This window comes from Cornus florida, unplaced genomic scaffold (genome assembly GCF_030987335.1).
Source record: "Cornus florida cultivar Cherokee Brave unplaced genomic scaffold, ASM3098733v1 CherokeeBrave_3.0.0_Hap2_Chr09, whole genome shotgun sequence".
Taxonomy (NCBI): Eukaryota; Viridiplantae; Streptophyta; class Magnoliopsida; order Cornales; family Cornaceae; genus Cornus; species Cornus florida.
Window position 1 is genome coordinate 6,449,492 of NW_026775579.1, and position 20,925 is coordinate 6,470,416.

At 37.7% G+C, this 20,925-nt stretch overlaps 2 protein-coding genes and 1 long non-coding RNA gene across 5 annotated transcripts in view; 2 read left to right on the forward strand and 1 right to left on the reverse strand.

Annotated features, from left to right (window-relative positions):
* Positions 1-6,659: 6,659 nt before the first annotated feature.
* Positions 6,660-8,027, forward strand: LOC132272361 (uncharacterized). Its single transcript, XM_059773524.1, has one exon. The coding sequence runs from the start codon at positions 6,660-6,662 to the stop codon at positions 8,025-8,027; it is 1,368 nt and encodes a 455-aa protein (XP_059629507.1).
* Positions 8,028-13,011: 4,984 nt separating this feature from the next.
* LOC132273513 (uncharacterized) lies at positions 13,012-14,594 on the forward strand. Its single transcript, XR_009470132.1, has 2 exons — positions 13,012-13,193; positions 13,391-14,594. It is a non-coding gene; the product is annotated as an uncharacterized LOC132273513 (long non-coding RNA).
* Positions 14,595-15,247: 653 nt separating this feature from the next.
* The window catches only part of LOC132273512 (protein GIGANTEA), a 49,027-nt gene continuing 43,349 nt past the window's right edge, over positions 15,248-20,925 (reverse strand). The window contains exons 13-16 of one of the 3 annotated variants that reach the window (XM_059774468.1): positions 17,363-17,431; positions 16,855-17,073; positions 16,337-16,429; positions 15,248-16,014 (exon numbers count right to left, since the gene is read on the reverse strand). In XM_059774468.1, the coding sequence (XP_059630451.1) occupies positions 15,715-16,014; positions 16,337-16,429; positions 16,855-17,073; positions 17,363-17,431 (681 nt within the window). In that variant the 3' untranslated portion in view covers positions 15,248-15,714. Of the gene's footprint in view, positions 16,015-16,336; positions 16,430-16,854; positions 17,074-17,343; positions 17,432-18,918; positions 19,509-20,925 lie in introns of those variants that run through there. The other 2 variants (XM_059774470.1, XM_059774469.1) reach the window with 2 other exon arrangements.

Consider the following 20,925-nt stretch of genomic DNA (forward strand, 5'->3'; position numbering starts at 1 on the left):
TATCTTGTTGCCTTGTATAACATGTTTCCATGTTGTTTGAATTGCATGAACAATGTGATTATGATAGAAATGATCTAGGTAGCTTAGGATGCTCCCCGTTTCTCATCTTAACATAGACGTTAGGTAGCATGAGCCCCTTTAACATATTTCACCATAAGGTGACAAAATTGTAAAATGTTAGGTCAATGCATGCTCATCTCTTACGAGTAGCTTTATGCTACTCACCCCTACGTTACTGGGGCATATTTCAGGTATAGGACTCAGGATTTGAAGATTTCATTGCTCCTTGGATGGCTTACAGTTTCTAAGTTTCTATTTTATGCAAGTGTTAGCATAAGATGCCTCTTTGTAGCCCTATTTGTTTAAACTTGTATTCGTTGATTCGTATATGTAAAGTGTACGTAAGTGCACTCTTTTCAATCTATTTAACATGTATGAGATGAGGCCAGAGGCCAATGACATGTATCTCATTTTCTGTGCACTTTTGTTTTTAAAGTTTATTATGAAAATATTGGAAAATGTTAAGTCATTGCTTCATAACTTTCGCATCGGGTGTTGGAATTTCATATCTTTTCTGCCCGGACTCAGAATCAGACGATTCTTGAGTCTAATTTTGTTCATTTTTCGTTGTCCTTCCAATAGTGTGCACGGTGGCACCCTTTTCAGTGAGAAATGACCATTTTGCCCTTAGTTCATCTCTTTTCGGGTTAGGCATTCTTGTTTCATTTGCTTGGCTCAGTTGAGTTTCGTGGCTTCATTGAGAGTCATTTTAGGGCCTTAGGGATGATGTACATCTCTTAAGGTCATTTGGCTTCTTTCGCTTTGGCATTTCGGGTCCGTTATCGGGTCAACTTCCGATTCATCACTAACGCACCGGGTTGAGAAATCTGGGTCGTTACACAAAGTGTTTTATGCCTGGTCTTCCTACTGAATTTTCTACATATTTCCCTTCTCTTTGCTGGTATTCTCTCTTGAGCATGTGTCATTTTAAGATGGACAGTTCACTCCTCTTGAAGTTGAAGTAATTCTCATTTGTTGATTTGAACTCTGTGTATGCCATTGAAAAGCCTGGTTTGAAACTTCTCTCAGAATTGCATGTTAAAGTTCAAGTCTTTATCTACTCTTTGTTTTGCCCTTCACTCTTTTGACTTCAATGTCAAAAAGGGGGAGAATTATTGGGGTTTTGACATTAAAGGCAAAAGGGGGAGATTGTTGGTTAAGGTTTGCCCTTTTAATGTCAAATGGAAGTCAAAAGTGTTCATAGCCATTCTCTCTATATTCATATCATAGGGGTATTTTAGTCACAGGGGTATTTCAGTTATTATACTCTTATGTGTGTATGTGTTTTTACTCCTTCAGTATGATGAAATACACCATAGAGTAAATACTCAAGTATCTATCAACATAGACTGGTGTTGCAGTAATTACAAGTCAAATATGAGGGCAATTCTGGAATTTCTATTGTAAAATGAAGACTCCCTACATTATGCCATGTGCACAGTGGTCCTAGTGAGAGAGGATAATGACAGAAATGAAATTCTTAGCTGTATGTATCAGCATTGTACAATGACTGTTAAGGGCTGCAGAAAAGGTGCTTCTTGTGTCATGCTGAAGGCTATACATGGGGTAGTTTTGTCCATTCACAGTATGCGAGGTCATAATTCATAGTATGAAAGCCAAGCATATTTCTTATTCAATGATTGGTGGATGATATTTTACACTTATCTACACTAGGGCAGTATAATTTTCCATATAAATATGTTGTTATAGCAGCAACAGCATGTGTGCACCTATGAGAGCCTACATTGAGTTTTTGAGCTGAAAAAGAGTGAGGTCTCGAGAGTTTAAAGTTAATGATGATTTCAGAGAGTTTTCTTGATGATTTGAGCAGCTTTTATTCTCTGAATTCAACATGAAAATGGTGTAATCACAGTAAAGAACACAGCCCAGTTTTTCTGTTGCAAGGTAGAGGTCTTGGAGGTCCAAAATAGCTGAAGGTGGTTCTAGGGTCAAAGCAAGGCTTGAGCAACTGTAATTTGGTGGTTTAAAACTGTTGAAGGCATCCACACAACCAAAATAAAGCTGGTATCAATTCTCATACATCAAACCTACTTTAATCTTCATTTTCTGGTACATAGTTGTTGTGATTGTACTTAACTAAGCTATATCCTGATATCTCATGGTTGATAATCATTTAATCATGCTTAAAATGTAAAAATCAAAGGTGTACAGACTATGGTTCATCACAGAAAGTAGCCTCTATATTTATTGAATTGTAAAACCCTTGTATACTAGGGTTTTGGGGCTAATTTAACTACTGTTGTAATGCAACTTTGATATATCTAGCTAGATAAGCACTAAACATTATTTAGGCAAGTTTATATAGGTGATTTAAGTTTGAAAAAAGTGGTTTAAGGACTTTGCAACCACGAATTTCCAGAAATACCCTTGACAGCAGAATTATGCAGAAACTGATTCTGAGTAGTTTTTGGGGCTGTAATTGATATGCTTGTTGATGTGCTTTGCCCCTGAGTTTTTGTGTGAAGATGAAATGGGTATGTGAGAGTCTTTTCCAGGCCTGAAACAATTCAAAATACCCACTGTACCCTCAAAACAGTAGCTTCACAGTAGCCTGAAAATAGACCCTATACCAAGCTGTTTTGTTGTTGTTTTAGTGCTGCAATGTGTTCATCTTACTGTGGAAATTGAGAATATCATGTAAACAAGTGTATTTTGACTATTGAAGACTGGGGGAGTGATGTTTGGGTTGTCTTTGAAGCTACATTACTAACGTACCCTTTGAAGCTACAAAGCAACGGTTTAATTGGGGTTTTGTTCATTTTGAGATTTTAAATGTCATGCATTGCTGTTTTAATTATTCTTATCAACTGAGTAAGTGTACTTTATATATTACTGACTGAGGGTGCTAAGTTTGGTGTGTAATTGAGGCTGCATTACAGTATTACTTTTGGGAGACCATATTTAGGGTTTTTAAAGGAGTCAAGGCTATTCTATTTCTTCATTGCTTCATCTTGCTAATTTCATTGAGTTTCTTTCTCAAGCAAGTGTATCTAAGCCTATGACAGCTGTGGAAGACATTTGCAGGCTATTCTAATGGCTGCATTGTGAAGTGACTACTATACCTTTGAATTTAGGGTTTTTTGCCTAGTGTGATCTACATTGTTCTACCTTGCTTTTCTTATTGATGAATTCATTTAAGCAAGTGTATTTTGTTGAGACAAGGCTGTGGGAACCTAGCTTAAGCATCAAGTGAAGCTGCATTGTGCTTTTACAGTTCTATCCTTTGATTGCAGAGAAGTGAAGACTTGCGTTTCACATTGTCCTACTTGAGGTTGCATATTGCATTCTTTTATTATTGTTGTTGCAGCTGAAGTAGTATGTACTTGGTGTATTGACACCTCATTCTATTGTTAATTTGGCTACTGAGAGCTTATAAGTCCAAGCAGGGTTACTTTAGACAGGGGGAGTGCATATGTGCTTATTGTTGAAGCTTGTGTGTGTGTAGAAGGAGTGAAAGTCAGTGTCCTAGTGAGTACAAGGTGGTTGGAAAGTGGGGCAACTACGTGAGTAACTACTTGCATACCGCAAGTGTTATTGATGAGCTAGTGTGAGTGTATTAGTTGTGAAAGCTAGTATCTATTCTGGCATAAGGTTATGTGCAAAGAGTGAGACAGCTGAATGTGTAACAAGATACATACAAATAGTGGAGGCTTTTATTGGTTAAGGCCAAGAACCAAGGTTTTTCCCTATTCAGAGGGTTTCCTTATATATCTTGTGTCATGTGCATCATATGTGTTTGATTTGTTTGAACAGAATAATTTTAAAGAAGTTGAATCTGACCAATTCACCCCCCCCCCCCTCTTCGTCTAACAAATTCTAGCAGCAGTCATGTGAAGGTGGAGAGGCAAAATTGGCAAAAAAATATATTTAGCCGATTTCATCCACAAAATCGGCATCTTAGTTTCAAAAGGCAGTTACCAGTTCAATCAGAAATTTGGGTATAAAGGGGAGCCAATTCATATAAGGTGCGGACTGTAAAACCCAAAACAAACTTAGCGAAAAGCAGATGGACTTGAGTCAATCTCCCAAAATTCCCTAAAGTTCAACAATATCAGAATGAAGGCCTTTCTCGATCTCAGAGACATAGAGAACAAAGGAGAAGGGCCGAGGAAAATAGGAAAACTGAAGAGGTAAGCAAAGAAGAGGTTGCTGAGGAAGTTAGTATTCCAAATAAAGACCAACCGGATGAGGAAGAGGAGCATCAGCCGACATAGCCCAGACGTAAAAATGAGTTCAAAATTCAATTTGGCAGTTTTCCAGATGAAATGTCATGTAATATAGCATTTGTTTTACCAGCAATGTTCCAGGCTCCATCGTCATCAACTGCAAGTACAGAAAATAAGAAGGAAATAGAAGATGGATGTAAAGAAGAAAGAAGAACTCAACCGATTCAAAATTTATCAATTCTTTCCTCAGAATCGGCAGTAAAGGTAGTCTTTGAGAAACCTTTGTTAGCAATGACTCAACAACTCAGGTCTTTGTATGTTAAGGTATAGGTAGAAGGTCAACCTATTAACCGAGTTTTGGTAGACAATGGCTCAGTTTTAAATGTTATTTCGGCTAATACTTTGAAAAAACTCAGTAAGAGTATGGAAGATGTTATTCCTACTGATGTAGCAATTTGTGGGTTTAATGGAGGATCTACTAGCATAAAAGGAATTCTCCCTTGGAGGTTGAAATTGGAAGAAGAACATCTTTTGCGGCATTTTTTATTATCGAGTCCACGGCTTCCTATAATTTGTTATTAGGCCATGACTGGATTCATCCAAATATGTGTATTCCATCATCTTTATAGCAGATGTTGATCTTTTGGGATGGAGATAAAGTGAAGATAGTAAATGCCGATGGCAAGCCATTCGTGGCAAAAGTGTACTCGGCATATGCTATTTTGTATGACAAAGAATGTGTTCCTATTCGATTTGTGGGAACAGGAGCTGATGGAAGACCTACATCAGCAACCATGAGAAGAAGTCTTGCCGATCGTGAAATCGGCGAGTTAAAGCAGGAGAATTCTAGGTCGAAGGTAGAACTCCCTCGGCTTACTATAATTGAAGAAGAAGTTGTTGATGGAAGCGAAACTTGAAAGAGAAGCTGCTCGGCAGCAAGCTTTTAGGGCCGTTTGCATTAGGTTACAAGCATACATAGCCAAAAAAACGGCTAGAAAAAAGAAGCAACAATAGAGCCAGGACCATCGGTTAATTTTGCAGAAGCTGATCACATCGATAATGAAAAGTTAGATGCTATTTAGTTAGAAGACTTGCAATTGGCACCAGCTAAGCTTGATGATCTCAAAGCAAAAACTCAGGATCCATTAAAGGAGGTGAATTTAGGCACTGACGTAGAGCCTAGACCAACTTATATCAGTGCACTGTTAGAACCAGAATTGCAAGCCGAGGTTATCGGCATGCTGAAGCAATACAGTGATTGTTTTGCTTGGAATTATAAGGAAATGCCGGGTTTATCTAGAGATCTGGTGGAACATCGACTGCCCATCAAAGATGGCTACAAGCCATATAAACAGCTACCTCGTTGAATGTCTCAAGAGGTGGTAGACAAAGTTAAGGTGGAGATCGAACGATTATTGGATGCTGGCTTCATTCGAACTACAAGGTATGTTGAATGGTTATCGAATGTAGTTCCTGTTATAAAGAAGAATGGAAAATTACGTGTATGTGTTGATTTTCGAAACATAAACTTGGCAACCCCAAAAGATGAGTACCCAATGCCGATAGCCGATTAACTAATTGATGCGACTGCAAAACACCAAATTATGTCTTTTATGGATGGACACTCAGGCTATAATCAGATTTATATAGCCGAGGAGGATATTCCAAAAACAGCTTTTAGGTGTCCTGGATCAATTGGAACTTTTGAGTGGGTGGTAATGCCTTTTGGTTTGAAGAATGCTGGTGCTACATATCAGCGGGTTATGAATTCTATTTTTCATGATATGCTTGGCAAGTTTATGGAGGTATATATTGATGATGTAGTAGTAAAATCAGCAATAAAAAAGAAGCACTTGGTTCATCTCAAAGCATCATTTGAGAGGACGAAGGCCTATAAGCTAAAAATGAATCCAATAAAGTGTGCCTTTGGAGTCTCGGCAGGAAACTTTTTAGGTTTCTTCGTTCATCAAAGGGGTATAAAGATCGATAAGAATAGAGCTAGAGCAATTATTGATGCTAGTGCCCCGAGAAGTAAGAAACAGTTGTAGAGGTTACTTGGGCAAGTGAACTATCTTAGGAGATTTATCGCTAATACAGCTGGGAAGTTACATGTGTTTTCTCCACTACTCAAGTTGAAGCCGATGAAAGAATTTAAATGGGATGATACACACCAAAGGGCATTTGATCAGATCAAGGAGTACTTGTCAAGTCCTCCTGTCATGATGCCGCCAAGGAAGAAATGGCCAATGAAGTTGTATTTATTAGCTGCTGAAGAATCAATTGGAGCTATGCTGGCATAAGAGAATGAAGCAGGAAATGAACAAGCAATATATTATCTCAGCCGAGTTTAACTCCAGTCGAGTGTAGATATACGCCGATTAAGAAATTATGTTTGGCTTTGTATTTGCAGCAATGAAATTAAGAGTCTATATGTTGCCTGTTTTGGTTTATATTGTTTGTCAAACAAATCTTATAAAGTATATGCTATCAAGGCCATTAATCACAGGCCGGATCAGCAAGTGGGCTCTAGCATTAATGGAATTCAACTTTGCATATGTTCCACAAAAGGCAATTAAGGGAAGAGCGTTGGCAGATTTTCTTGTCGATCATCCCTCACCTGAAATTGTGTCACAAGTATTTGATGAACTCGACTCGGCATCCATATTCATGACTCCATGGACTTTAATGTTCGATGGGTCAAATACCAGTGAACGCTCGGGAGCTGGTATAGTCATAATATCCCCAACAGGGAATCAAATTTCGTTTTCCTTTTTTTTGGATTTCAGGTGTTCAAATAATCAAGCCGAGTATGAAGCATTAATTATCAGCTTGGAAATTCTGCTAGAAATGGCAGTCAAAAACGTCCACATTGTGGGAGATTCAAGTTTGGCAATTAATCAAATCTCAAAAGACTTTAGATGTTTGAATTGGCAATTGAGACTATTTCATTCGTTGGCAACCCAATTGGTCAACCAATTTCACAATGTGACTTTGGAATACAGACCAAGGGCCATGAATAAAATAGCTAATGATTTAGAACAGATTGCTTCAGGAGTCAAGGTGCTAAGTGGTATGAAGGAAAGGATAATGAAAAGTACACGCCGATCTCTTCCATCGACTGAAACAAGAAATCAAGTTATGGAAGAAGTCTTTGCCACTGATGTTACCGAATTGGATGATGATGATTGGCGAATCCCTTACATCTTGTTCTTGCAACATCCAACTCCAGAAGTCGATCGAAGAATAAAAAGAAGTGCAGTTGATTATGTGCTTATAGATGGAGATCTTTATAGAAGATCGGCTGATGATGGTTTGTTATTTCAGTGCATTAGTAAGTTTGAGGGTTTGAAGATTATGGTCGAGGTACATGAAGGGATATGCGGAGCTCACCAAGCTGGCATAAAAATGAGATGGTTGATACGCCGATATGGATATTATTGGCCTGGAATGAAAAAAGATTGTATGACTTATGCAAAAGGTTGTATAAACTGTCAAAAACATGGTCCAACGCAGTGGGTTCTAGCAATAGAGATGCAATTACTAGTTAAACCATGGCCTTTCAGAAGTTGGGCTATGGATCTAATCGGCAAGATTAATCCTCCTTCATCAAAGGGTCATCATTGGATTATTTTAGCTACCGATTATTTTACAAAGTGGGTTGAAGCCGAGGAATATGTCTCAGTAACTCACAACACGGTGATGCAGTTTCTGGAGCGACATATCTTTCACCGATTTGGTTTACCCGAAACAATTGTTACCGATAATGGATCTGTGTTTTGAGCAAATGAAGTATTATAACTCGGCATTGATATGCAAGTAAAAATGGTAACTTCAACACCCTATTATGCTCAAGGAAATGGCCAAGCAGAGGCTTCAAATAAAGTTGTTATTGAAATTATTGAGAAAATGATAAAAGATAAGCCAAGGCGTTGGCATGAAACCCTTTCAGAAGCTTTGTGGGCTTACAGAAATTCGAAGCGAACAAGTACAGGGATAACTCCTTATCGGCTTACATTTGGCCATGATGCTGTGCTACTGATGGAGTTAAATGTAAAATCGGCAAGAGTAGCCTTATAACACAATCTTATACCTGCCGATTACAACGAAGCTATGCTTGCCGAGTTAGAAGATTTGGATGAAGTCCAAAAACTTGCTTTGGACCACCTTATGGTCCATAAAGCAAAAGTAACGAAGGCTTACAACAAACGGATGAAGTTCAAGTCATTTGTAGAGGGTGATATGGTTTGGCAAACAATTCTTCCACCTGGAAATTTGGATAGAGTTTATGGCAAGTGATCACCTACTTGGAAGGGTCCATATTTGGTTCATCAAGTATTGCATGGACGAGCTTACAGGTTAAAAGATTTATATGGTGAAATCCATGAGGGACCAATAAATGGAAGGTACCTTAAAAATATAAGCCAACTATTTTTGAACTTATGGAGAAAAAGAAAACCTTCACTAAGTAAAAATAGTTTGAATTGTATTTATGCGATTTTGTTTGTAACTTGTTTTGGAGCAATAAGTTTGTGGTTAGAATAAAGATGCATTAAAATAAAAGGCAATTATAGCAAATAGTCCAAAACCCATATTACATACCAGAAAGTCAAATTGTTCATAAAAAAACATAAGTGTTCAACATTGCTTAAAACTTTGGCAAAAATCTTCAAATTTGGCCTTCATATCTGTCCATGAGGCCTTGGTTTTGGTGAGCTTCACTTCTGCCTGTTTCCTCGACTGTTCCAACTTTGGTATTTGAACCTGAAGCGCTTTGAACCTGGGTGCATCAAGTTCGGTTTGTTTCTTCAGATTTGCCACCTTGTGATCAAGCTGGGCTTTATCTTGTTGAAGCCGAGCTAATTCTGCTTGCAATTTTTTCTCCATAACATCCAACTCGGCAGCCTCTTTCTTCAACAACAGGTGAAGTTCTCTCCCACACTTTAAAGATTGAGAAAGTTTCTCTTTTTCTTGGTTCTGGGCAGCATATTGGTTGATGGTATGAGTAAAATTAGCATAAGAAGTGATCATAGAGGGAACTTGAAGCTAGAAATTCTTGAAAAAGGATTGGTCAATTAAAGAAAATCCTAGGTAACTACTCAGAAAGGAGAAGGTCTCGGTAAGTTCTGCTTTAAAGGTAGGAATGGAGGACAAGTCCTGTTGCAACATCTGGGACAATAGCTGAATGACTTTTGTTATTTCTAAGGGGGTTTCAGAAATCTTTTCGGCAGGAGGTTCAAGATCGGGTGAATCGAATACTGACTTAAATAAAGAGTCAAGGGTTGTGAAATGGGAACTTGGGTTGATGCTGGCAGAAATGGATGGAGTAGCCGAGTCTTTTTGTACCTGAAATATTTTAATCAGTCTCAATCCTTACAAGTCTAAATAAAGTAAGCTATGTAGATCATAACTTACTTCATCAGAGTCCCCAATTTGTTCATTCATGAAGGCTGCAGCTAGTTATTTAGCAAAAACTAGAGAAATTGCTGTTGGAGAAGACCTTTGCTCTTTTCCTATTGACATTTCCATTTTTTCATCAATACTGTGGCTTATCTATGAAATTCTCTAGAAAATAATGCCGATTTAGTCATAGCAATCTAATAAAATGTAGTGTGAAGATCAGGCATAAAAGAAGTGTTACCGGAGGGGTTTCAGAGACGGGTTTGACATGACTTCATCCTCATCTAATTCATCATCATCAATCAAGACAAAGTGCCTTTTGGCTCGTGATTTTTTGACAGGTTTCTTTCCAACAGTTTTCTGTCTTATTTTCCTCAGAGAAAAAGTGTTAACAAAATAAATGGTATGCATTAAGAGAGTAAGGATGAATTAATTATGAGTATTACCTTGGTAGTAGCCGGTGATGGGGGTATACTTTGCAAAAGGACATGAAAATCAATTTGGGTTTCTTCAGACTTGGTGGGTACTGATTGCTCTAGTATATTGGAGTGTGTGCCTGGAGTCATATGAGTGAGCATATAAATGGAATGCAAGCTTATATGAAAAGATTGAAGGTGTAAAACTTACTCTGTCGGGACCGAGACCTAGTCCTGCCTACAGGAGCGGCTGGAGGAGGATGATTTGGTGTTGGGTCTGTTATGTTCTCTGGCTCAGGAGGGGTAGTAAGAGCAACGGGATCAATTGAGTCTACACCTTGAAAACTGAGGGAAATGAATTTGTAGGATTCAAAAAGATTGCATACAAGCTGGCTGGAATCTACAGTTCTAGTAAAGTTGATGTATGATGACCACCAAGTCTCAAAGGCTGGATCAGTATGTGGTTCTTCCAGAAAGGGTTTGAAATGGAATTCTTGAAGGCGTTGAGTAAATCGGTTGGTTATATCCTGAAACTCTCCACTGTTCGAAAGCTTGACCTGCCGATGATAGTTTTTGTTATAAGAAAAGTGGGGAGGTACTGGGATCATTTGGGTCAATCCAAATTGTCGAGCTAGCTAAGTCGGGTTGTAGAATTCTACTCCAGTTCAGCTCTTTGGAAGATGGGGAGTGACTGTATTACAAGGAATATCCCTAGCAGTCAGGAAATGACCCCAAAAGTTGTTGTGAAGTTCAATTTGTTCTGTTGAAGACTCGGTAGTGGGAGGAAACAACCAGGATGGAGTTAACCGACATTTAGAGAAAGGAATAAATTGAGATGGAGTCCTGATTTTACACTGATGATAGAAAAACTGAAAACAATCATTAAAGGGGTGATCTTTGGGCTTTAGTTTGGCATACCCGAATGACAGTAAAGGATCACTATTACTAAGCCGAATGGGGGAAGATAATTCAAGGAAGTACGCATGTAGCCAGAATTGATAAAGCCAAAGAGGGCCTCCAAATCTTGAGAAATTGGAGGTAATGAGATCAGACAGACCTCTATACAAGGAAGCTAAAAGAAACGGAGCTAAGGCCATCAGCTTTCCTTTGGATAATACAATGGTCAACTGGGTAAGATCTTTAGTGATTTGAATAGCAGGTGCACATAGTAAATATCTACACAACCACAGCAACAAGAAACCTATGTGTTCTTGTTCATCTACTTTAGTTCTTTCTTCCCCCAACATTTCTTTTAAAAATAGGCCATGCGACTGTACAAAGGGTTTAGACCCTTTTTGTTCTGGGAAGTAAAAGGAAGTGTCTTCATCATAGAGGAAATAGTTGATTTCATCCCCTCCAGGTTTTAAACCCGTTAGAAAGCAGACATCCCTCAATGTGGGGGACATCATGCCACAGTGCAAGTGTAGTGAATTGGTCGTGGGGGACCAAAAGTGCAGAGAAAAAAAGAATAAAGCTCGGTCAAAGGTAAGAGGGATCAAACTGAGATGGATGAGGTCAAAGATACCTATCTTTTTCCATTGATCTCCTTTCGCGGCAGACACACAATCCACGCAATCGTTCCATTGGAGCATTGGTGGATGCCAATTTCTGACGGAGAGGGTTGGTCTATCTCCTTCTGCTGTCAGGAAGAGAGGTTTAGAGAAAGGAAGGTGTTGCTCGGCTTGTGGATATATCGGCGATAGCGAAGAAGGGAATCGATTCAGAAATGCTGGGCCAAGCCCCTTAGCATTTTCGGAGATGTCGATTAACGTTGTAATATCCAATTCGTTTTGGTCTAGGGTTTTGATCGCTGATTTGGTCAGTTGGGTATGTGATGTTGCTTTTGGGAAAGGGGATTCCAAATTCAAATTACTCAATTTCATTTGTTTTGAAGTCATGATTAAAGAAAAGAAAGACTGTGACAACCCGAATTTTTTTAAGGTTTTAAATTATATTTTATCTGATATTTTTTAATTATCAAAATTGTTTATTTAATTTTCATTGGAGACTTTTACCTAATTAGAGATATGGTAATGATATTTCAGTTTGTTAAGATTAAATTTGGGTTATTGGTATTTTGTAACTTTAGCATTTGTTTTAGTGGATTAGTTTAATTAATTATTTATTTATTAAGTTAGTGGAGTTCTTTACAGGAATGTTAAAATGTGGTGGGTGATATATTGTTATACAAATTGTATATGAATGGTGAGATGGTAAATGGTGAGGATGAAACCAACTGCCAGCCGAAAGTGGGTTTGATGAAGATATGCAATTGAAATTGAATTTGCGGGTCCCATTTGATGATAAATTAAAGAGTTTATTTGGTTTATTTCATTGTATATATATTATATATGTATATATATATATATGTAATCTGTTAAAGAGGAGAAGAAAAGGAAGTGGTATTGTGATAGTTTGCAGGTCCTACCAATGATGTAAATAGATTTTGATTTTTTGTTTATAGATATATATATATATATATAATATGTATGTAATGATGGAAAGATTGAAGATTAGATAAGAAGGAGTGGAAAGATAAAAGAAAGAAAAGATGAAATAAGGAAAAGAAGGAACAAGTCAGCCGAGATGGGAAAGGGAAGAAGAAAAATTGGAAATGTGATTTTTGGTGGCGGGCCCACTAGTTGATTGTTGGCAAAGTTCTTTTGACCTTCTTTTATGCACATGCTGATTTTATTGTTTGTTAAGTGATATTTAGAAAGTAAAGAAAGAGGAGGAAAAGGGATTGTCGGCCGAAATGATAAGGGGGTGGCGGTAGACCCCATTTGTGATGATTATGTTTGATATTTGATGACTTTTGTTCACTTTTTTCTTTAGCTTTGGCCTTTCACGTGGACTGTTTTTGTAGTTGGATTCAGATGAATGAAAAGAATTAAAGAGATAAAATGATGTGAGACTACTGAAGTGATTAGGTGGTGGGGTCCAATTGGTGATATGTTTGCAAATTGCAGTGAGATATTATTGTATAGTGTCGGTGCATTGCTTATATATATGTTGTATCTGTGACTTTGGTAAGAGAAGGAAAATTAAAGAGATACAGAGGAAACACACACAGTGAGCCGAGAGTTCACAGAGGCTGAAAGTTTGATGTTCCACTAGTGATTTGCTTTACAATGTAGGGTTCTTTATACCTTAAATTGCCTGAGTGATTTTTATCTCAATATTTGCTTAATGTTATTTTGTTAAAATTGCATTATGTATTTTTGTTTAAAATCATATGTATTATTTTGTGAAGCTAATTTTCATGGAACTCTTTCAGATTCTTGTTATGGTTTTTCCTACTGAGACTTCCCCCGTCTCACCCCCCTACAGTTTCAGGTACCAAGGATGAGCTTGGATTGATAGTAGCCGGCTAGGTGGAAAATTTGGTGTTGAGGAATTATTTAATTCATTTTAGAGAGTTGTTGTATTTTATTATTTGAGGAAATTGATTCTGTATCAATAAAAAGATATTTTCTTTTGAGATCTGGGTGTAATACTGATGTATTTTGATTTGAATAAATCGAAAATTTTATTTAGAAAATTCGGATCGTGACAAAGATGAAGTTGCAGAAAATTTTGGGAACGAAGTACTGTGGCAGAAGCAAGGTTGTTGGTTTGAAGGGAAGCGTTCGGTCTTCTGTGGATGTGAAAGAGACGTGAAGTATAGGGATACCAAAGGGTTAGACGCAGAATTAATGACTGAAATGATAGATTAGTGCAATCAGCGGTTTTTGGAAGTCCCAACAATCATGATACTTAGGAAATTATATGGTATACTCATGTTTTTAATGTAATGGGTGTTATTTGAATTTTGGAAGCCGAAGGGTTAAAATGGCTACCAAAATTGGGGAGCATTGTTAACATCCATTTTGGTAATTAGGTTTGGGCTCCAATTGGGCTTGACGAGCAGTGACATAGTAGAAGTTTGGGCCGAGAGGATACTGGGCTGTAAAAGCATTGGGTTGAAGATAGGCAGTAATGAATTTGGGCTAAGCAACAGACTTGGGTTGTGATTAGGATGGCATTGAAGCAGTTAAAGGAAGATTGAGTTTTGCATGGATAATGATTGGAAATGCAACAGATATGGTTGGTTTGGATGACCGGAAGTGACAAATATTAAGGGAGTATTTATTTAGTTACATAAATATGGGTTATAGGCAAAGGAGCAATGATGTGGCAGATTTTACACAAAGGCAAAGTTACATGCAAGGGGAACACTGATCGGATAGAAGATTATTTTGAATTTTAAATACAGTAGATAATAGTTATATATTTATCCTATATTTGAATTTAGTTAAGAATTAGTATTCCGTTAGGATTAATTTGATTTGAATAATTATTTAGTTGTTTGATAGAGTTTTAAAGTAATTAGAGTGCTTATATTTAGGAATTTATGAAGTTCATTTACCATTTATTCTTTAAATAATAAAAGAGGCATGCTGAGATAGAGGTCCAGCACCCTCAGAATCTTTTAATTTATTTGTTTGCTTTCTCAAGCCTTTCCTAAAATAACATCCTTACTATTTCTTCTCTATCTCTATCAATCTCTTGTTCTATATTTCCCTTCTTTCTATATCTATTTCTCTCCCCTTTCTATTCTCTCAATTGTTACTACAAATTACTCACTGAAAAGTTCTTTTAACTAAAGCAATACTGAACTCAAAAGAAGAATTTTTTTGTTCCTTTTTTCACTAAAGCAATACTGAACTCAAAAGAAGAGTTTTTTTGTTCCTTTTTTTCCTCTTATCTTCTGAAAGTCAACCTTCTCAAAGGGACTATATTTGACAACTCACACTCGAACCATATAATTGGTTCTAGCACGCCCGCTTCATCTCAACCATATCAAGAGGTTGTCCTGAAGAAGCCAGCCCCAGCCATTGGAATCCAGATGAAGGAAATTTCCCAGATTTGTAATTTAGAGTTGCAAGCGTCAATAGTTAAGAAGTAAATTTTTTTTTTTATTTTTTTTGCAGTCACTTCAATTATTATAGTCATTATTTTATTTTATTTTATTGTTTGTCCGCTCATTTTGCGGCACTTTACTCTGTTGTTTTCACTGCACCAAATATCATTGTCCCAAAATACATACATAGTTTAATCCCATAAATTCTGGAACTCCACGTTTCACCCTCTTACCGACTCCCTAAATCGACTCATTCCATTTTACAAATGTCCTACCATGCTCAGTTGTGCTCGAGGACAGCAGGCTTCATTCACATGAAATGGATCATTCCGAACAGAAAAATGAAGCCTCCATCTCAACAGTATTCAAAGAAATGGAAGCACACCATCCAAATGACTGAACTTTTGGTGAACTTATCTGTACACGGGCGCACCACACACACACACAAAATAAAAAAATCCATATTACATCTTCTACCCCTCTAATTACCGAGATGGGGGGTACTTACGCTAGTAGAGTGAAGAATTAACAGAAGGGCAACCTCGTTGTGGTCAAATCTTATTTTACACCAACAATGTTGCATGAAGGACCATGATGACATTACATTATCTCTGGACAACAGCAGAATTTCAAGTCTCCTGACCTACCTGCAATCTTTGATCTTCTATTTGCTTGCATCTTCCTATTTTTGTGAATCCTTGTAATAAATACAACAGTAGAACCTAAAGCAGCTGCCAAATGCAAGTTAATGTCAAAAGGATATTGTACAGCCTAATTCCTTGGCAGCAGTATCAAGGAACTGATTAGGCATTCCTGTTGCAAGTCGACGATGAGCTTCCCATGTTAGACACTTTTCAATATCTGCTTGCCAGTCAATAATGCCTACATTTAGGTACTGATAAACCGGACCATTGATGCCATTTTTGTCCACTTGTTTATTCCTAGATCTTATTGAACCACTATGCAAAATATCACGAAGAACTGATGTGCTAAGAGCACGGACATGAGCGCTAGGATGAGAGAGGCATCGGATTGTAGCTGGTAGGCGACACTGCAAGCGTTTGTCCAGATAAATCATATCAGTAAAAGTTTTGCATGGATATTTTAAGAAATTAAAGTTTTGGGGTAAACCAAGCAAGCATAACCTTTTTATTTCCAACGATGGGTTAAGTTTCCTACTATAGGAGAAATAAAAAGTTCCAATAAAATAAATGTTTTTCTTTTGCTTTTCCCTCCTCTTTGTAACATGTGCTCAGACATGAGGCTTCCTTTCCATCTGCTGGAGGAAGATTCCTCCGCCTAAGTTCATATCATATTTTTTTGGCCTTAAGCTGAATTAGATAAGAGTGTTTTTACTAAGTGTGTTGATTTACCTTTAACAGGTTTGATAGGCCATCTGCAACTGCCAAACCAGATTCGCCCCACTCAAGCACTGGTTGAACTGCTCTAGCTGTTGCTTCCAGGAGCTGTGCATTTTTAGGAAAAATGTTAATACATCACATAAGTATGGGAGACCACATTATATAAAGGCTAGTGCTTTTAATATCATATAATGCATAATTGTTCCTAAGGGCTTTGAGGTTACATTAAAAGAAATGCCCAAGTGTGCTAAGAACCAGTTTGTGGAAACAAGAAACTCCTAACCAGAGGAATGAAAAGATCATTTCCCGGCATTGGTCTTGCCTAAATGATGTGCTGCTAGGGTGTAATGAGATGGACCTAACATTCGGCACTGTTTTTGCACAAACCGGCAAATCTCAGACTCGAACCCACCACTCTCATGTTTGTCAACTGTACCTCTAACCATTGCATCAAGCAATGACCCTCAAAATATAATAATCAAAGGAAAAGAAAAAAGAAGATGCTAATGTGAAGATGAATCCTGAGTTACCTCCAGTTGTGGCAAAGTGCATGCTTCTCCATCAACAAGCATACCATCTGTGGCACGTAGAAGAAGATCTGAAGCACTAGCCAAGATTACCAATGATTCTGGAGTACTGTGATTTCTCATTAGCTCCACAATCAGTTTTACAATCCGCTGGTTGATTCTCCACATCTTTTGACCTTGGTCATCATCTTTAACAATCCAAGGTTGCAATTCCCTCTCCGCCTGACAAGCACACGTGGAGAAAACAGTGACTAAATAACTCAAATGGTTTAAATGAAAAGCAATAAGAACATGACGCTGCTATTAAATGCCTACTAAGTGGTACTGGCACCTACACGCCAAGATGGCACTGGAAAAGAAATAACTCCATTTAACCATTTTTACAGTATGCCAAAAGTAGTTTTGACTTTTCAATGCCTTTTGGTTTCCTCATTGTCAAACAGGTCAGTAGCAAAAAAATACAAGGCAAATTTTTTCAAGTAAAGCATTTACAAGTTGAACAAATCTGGACCTGGAAAACAACAGCTGTTGCAGCTTTTGTTGGTGATGCAGATACGACATTGCATAGAGCATCAACCACCTGTTTACATATAGACAAGATGGTCAACAAAACAAATTTTTTTAATAAAGTAGCACAAATGGATTTACAAGAATTTACTGCTCTATAACTGCACATTGTTTGGTGTAACTAAGTTATATATTGCTGAACTCAAATTCAATTTTTTATTGTTACACGTGTGTATAAAATAAACAAATAATGTTAAGTGCATATGAGAATGAAATAGGCAGCAATCAGTAACATTTTAATCCACATAGGATATCAGGTAGGGTCACCAACAACCATCTTAAAAAGCAAAAAAATACACCTGCTATATAAAAAATGTGCGAAAAACACCCCTGCTAATTAGCTGTCCATATAAATCCCTAACATTTGAAAATATGTGCAAATTGCACCCTTCACCATCGATTTTGACCCCAAAATACCCTTTAAAATCAGTGTTTATTTTTATTTTGTCTCGAGGCATTTTAGGAATTTCAGTCTTCAAATAGACAAATAAGGACATTATAAGACTAGACTAAACACCATGCCTGATTATTACAAATAGAATCAGAAATGGATGCATCCGAAAATCTTGATGAAGGGTGTTTAAAATTCACCGGCTGCTAAACCTAACCCTTAGGGTTATGGGTTCATGGGGGCTATAACTAGTTGTAGCGTGCAGTGTACTAGTGAATAGGAAAAAAGAAATCAAGCCGACCCCAAACTTTAAATAGGTGACAAGAGATAAAAACTCATATATGTCCACCACTACAACATAAGCTTTAGCAATAGGCTGAAGAGTAGTAATAACCCCAAAAGGTCATCACTAGGACTGATCTCGTCTAATGCAATGCTGGGAGGGCTAGATACCATAGATTGCATGCATACCTAACCTTATAGCATTATATGCACCAAACAGCAGCTCTCATCTTCTTTTTTATAAGGATGGAAAAGTATTCTAGAGAAAGGTAGCTTGGTGATCTATTTTTTCCATCAAATAGTGTCATGTTGTTCAGGGTAAATATTTAATTTTCATGCACAGTCATATAACAAAGATCGTACGTGTTGATGCTGCTCACACAACTGATATATCTCATGTTGCTGTCCCCGCGGATAGGGAATTTTCTTGTTCCACATGGACAATTAAAGAATTGAGGTTTAATAACTGCAAATTGGGTAGATTCAATATTAACGATAAAAAAATTTCCCAATAACACTAAGACTAACATAATACCAGAGAAGGAAGATGTCATGTTCAGATCTCAACCTCTCAATGTTTTATGTTGTGTGCATGGTTCACTTATGAGGAGCCACACAGGAACTGTTGGGGGCAGCAGAAGCGCGCGAATAAGAAAGATTTAAAGAAAGCCAACAAAGCAATCACATACAAACACAAGATATACATGGTTCAGCCAAAACCAGCCTACGTCCATGGATGAGAAGAGATTCTACTATGATTCGTAGAGATATTACAACAAGAGAGTATAACACCACATAAATGTCTTTTCACCATGTACTACTCCACGAGCCCATCTCCTTGCTACCAGTGACCCTCGATGTTTTTCCTACTCTACCAACCCGCATGCTACCTCAACCCATCAACTCCCTCGTGAGACTGCATCTCTCTCAATCTCATAAATTTCAACCCAAAGCCTTTGTATCTAGAAACATAATTATCTATTTATAGAGTTCCAAACCCAATTCCTAGTTGGACAAGAATTACAATTTCTTAAAGGCCAAGAATTGCCAAACAAGATATTACCAAACAGAATACAACTCTAAAATAGAAACATAATTAGAATGGGAATTTGAGACACAAATTCCAACAATCTCCACCTTGGCTCAAATTCCAGTAAGTCAATCATCGCTTCCGCGGCATTGATCAGGGCAATTCTTTCGCAGCTTCAATCTTGACAATACTCCTGTAAGTCTCTGATTGTTCCACATTCTACATTACTCGACCAATCAGACCTCCAAGGCTCCACCTTAACTATTCGAGCTCCATGCCATGTAACCAAACTGATTGACTCCACCTACAACCGAAGCCCATTGCAGCACATGTTGAGACTTCTTGTGTTTCTGGATCTCCTTCACCTTTGGCTCTGATACCAATTTGCTGAGGTAGTGGAAACGCGCGAATAAGAAAGATTCAAAGAAAGCTAACAAAGCAATCACATACCGTTGTAAAAAATAAACGGAAGCGAAGAGATAAATAAAACAAGTAGAACACACAGATATTACGTAGTTCAGCCACTAGAACCTACATCCACGGCACAAAAAGCGCAAAACGCTACATCACTTTTATAATACTCTCTCAATTCATATACAATACAATGATGGAGGCTCCTTTATATAGGAGAAGAAATTATGAGAATGGAAAGAATTATAAAATAGGTAACAAGGAGGATTTTTCTCCACTGATTCATCTGGAAACACCAAATCTTCAATAATAGAAGAAACAATATCAATTACTGAAAGATTTTCCTACACTGATTCCTCCATTAAATCTTCAATACTCCCCTTCAAGTTGGAGCATGAATGCCCAACTTGCCATTGAGATGACGAATAACAACACTTGTGAATGATGAAGAGAGATGAGGGAAGGTAAAGAACAATGCTACCGAACATACCGGTAGCACAAACAAGTTAAAACAAAAATTGTCGGAGACACAGCAAAGGCTAAGACAATGCTATCGAACACACCAGCAGCCCAAACAAGTCAAACAAAAATTGCCGGAGACACGACAAAGGCGAAAACAATGCTACCGAACAAGCCGACAGCCCAAATAAATCAATACAAACACAAGATATACATGGTTTAGCCAAAACCGGCCAACATCCATTAGCCAAAACCGGCCAACATCCATTGATGAGAAGAGATTCCATTATGATTCATAGAGATATTACAACAATAGAGTACTAACACCACGTAAATGTCTTTTCACTATGTACCACTCCACGAGCCTGTCTCCTCGCCACCAGTGACCCGCAGTGTTTTTCCTACTCTACCAACCTGCATACTACCTCTGCCCATCAACTCCCTCGTGAGACTACATCTCTCTCAATCTCAAAAGTATCAACCCAAAGCCTATGTATCTATTTATAGAGTTCCAAACCCAATTCCTGGTTGAATAAGGATTATAATTTCTTACAGGCCAAGACTTACCAAACAAGAAATTACCAAACAAAATACAACTCTAAAATAGAAACATAATTAGAATAGGAATTTCAGACAGATTCCAACAGGAACTTAGTTCAAAGCAAAGCAGTCTTTCGGGGCAGCAGTTTCAAACACAATCCACTATGTAGAAGATAATGTTACGCAAACTCTGACTGAGACTTGTGCTTATGTCCACTTTGCTAAAACCTAGTTGTTGACCATCTCACACTTTGCCTACTTTTTGAGTGATCCAATGCTTACTGCCTTCAACTCCAAGATAAATGGTCTTAGATGAATGAATTTCCATTGATTGTAATCAAACACAATAAAGGTCTTTGTTCTCAACTCAATCACAGTTTTTTATTAAGGATAT